This window comes from Pinus tabuliformis, chromosome 8 (assembly GCF_031772625.1).
Source record: "Pinus tabuliformis cultivar Carrire ecotype Pingquan chromosome 8, CPIR1, whole genome shotgun sequence".
NCBI lineage: Eukaryota > Viridiplantae > Streptophyta > Pinopsida > Pinales > Pinaceae > Pinus > Pinus tabuliformis.
The window spans coordinates 1,306,382,238-1,306,383,968 of NC_142294.1; the positions used below are offsets into that span (position 1 = coordinate 1,306,382,238).

General features: G+C 42.2%; 1 protein-coding gene across 1 annotated transcript; it reads right to left on the reverse strand.

Moving 5' to 3' along the window:
* Positions 1-602: 602 nt before the first annotated feature.
* LOC149240271 (uncharacterized) lies at positions 603-1,284 on the reverse strand. The gene is made up of 2 exons (XM_089370123.1): positions 1,102-1,284; positions 603-979 (listed from the first exon to the last, which is right to left on the reverse strand). The coding sequence occupies exons 1-2, from the start codon at positions 1,282-1,284 to the stop codon at positions 776-778; spliced, it is 387 nt and encodes a 128-aa protein (XP_089226249.1). The 3' UTR covers positions 603-775.
* Between the last annotated feature and the right edge of the window lie 447 nt (positions 1,285-1,731).

Below are 1,731 nucleotides of genomic sequence, written 5' to 3' on the forward strand. Positions count from 1 at the left end.
AAAACGTACAAGGATAAACAATCTGACTGACTTACTTGTTGGAGAATCCTTTCTCCTTCAATACTTTCGGTCCACATTACCTTGTGTTACACACAACTGCTCATAGTAGCTTGATTCATCAAATGGACTATGTATTAACCCATAATATCTCTTCTACTCAAAGTGGATTTGCCCTTCATATCACTGAATATTAGCCCTCCAACAATCAACTTACTCACAGTCAATGTTGCACGAAGCGGGAGCGAAGCGGAAGCACGAAGCGGAAGCGCGGAGCGCGGAAGCGTCATTTTCCAAAAATCTAGGAAGCGAAGCGTCCGCGAAAGCGTCTGCTATATATATATATTTTTTTATATTTTTTTGCATTTATACTCAAAACAAACATCCCAAATACCAAATTAATTGTAGAAGACATGAAAACATGCATATTTTTGCATAAATCAAGATAGATATGGCATCCATGATTCCATTGTAGTTACTAGTATGTACAACAATCATCTATATTCTAGCTATTACAAACATACATAAAATTTTTAAGCATATTATAAAACATAAAACATTTAAGCATATTATAAAACATAAAACATAGAGCATATTATGATTTATCTAGCAAGTGAGCAACTGTCAACATTTGTCATGTCCAAAATTCAAATAATAATGTTTACAAAATATGTCACTTGGTCACCGCCAAGCCAAAAAGGTTCAAAATTCAAATTCACAAGTCTACAAGTCTAATGAGTAATCTATGACAAAAAGAAGTAGATTGTGAATATATCTACTAATCTCTCCTCCTTCCACCACGAATAGAACGTGATGGCGGGCCTCCACGTGGTGGCAATGAAGAAGATGGTCCCTGTGTAAGTCGTGGCACTGGAACTGATGAAGAAGAACCCCCTGCCGTTGGTGTTGAACCATGGAACCTAGAAACCAAGGGACCAGATGGGGGTGGGGGTTGTGGCATATCAACACCCGTGTCATCATCCTAGAATCGCTCAAAAAATTCATGCAAAAAAAAAAACACTAGTTAACAAAAAAATTAAAAACATGAATTAGAGAAATGCTTTATAAGGGAAAATTGGAAAATTCATACCACAATGGACATACCTGGATAAGAGAATCCTCTAATTGCTCTAGTCGCAACACTCCATCCTCCAAATTGGGCTCCTCTGGATTCTTGTCCCAAGTCAACAAGTCTTTATTAGACTTTGCATCTTCACAGTAATGGGACAACAATCGCAAGTTGTAATGAACATAAACCAAGCTCTCTGCCCGGTCTAAATTCAACATGTTCCTTTTAACACTGTGGATGAAAGAATAAGAGCTCCAACACCTCTCTGCAGAAGAAGTGTTTACCACCTGTGACCCTAAAGTGACCCTAACCCACCCCTAACCCACCCCCTCATGCTTAGTTAAGTTAGATTTTAAATGAAATTAAAAAAAAAATTTGATATCCGCGGGTTGCGTGCGGGTTGCGCCCGGGTGGCGTGCGGGTGGCGTGCGCTTCCGGGCAGGTTGCGTGGCGCCACCTCATGCCCGAACCGCATGCCGAAGCGCGATTCCGGGGGGCCGCAACCTCATTTGGCAGGAGTCGTTTCAAAAATGCGGAAGCGCGCAACCTAAAAATCGGAATCGCGATTCCTCTGTCGATTCCGGAACGCTTCCGCACGGGTCGCGGGTTGGGGGGGGGGGGGGGGGGGGGGGGCGATTCCTGCAACCCTGCTCACAGTAGATATT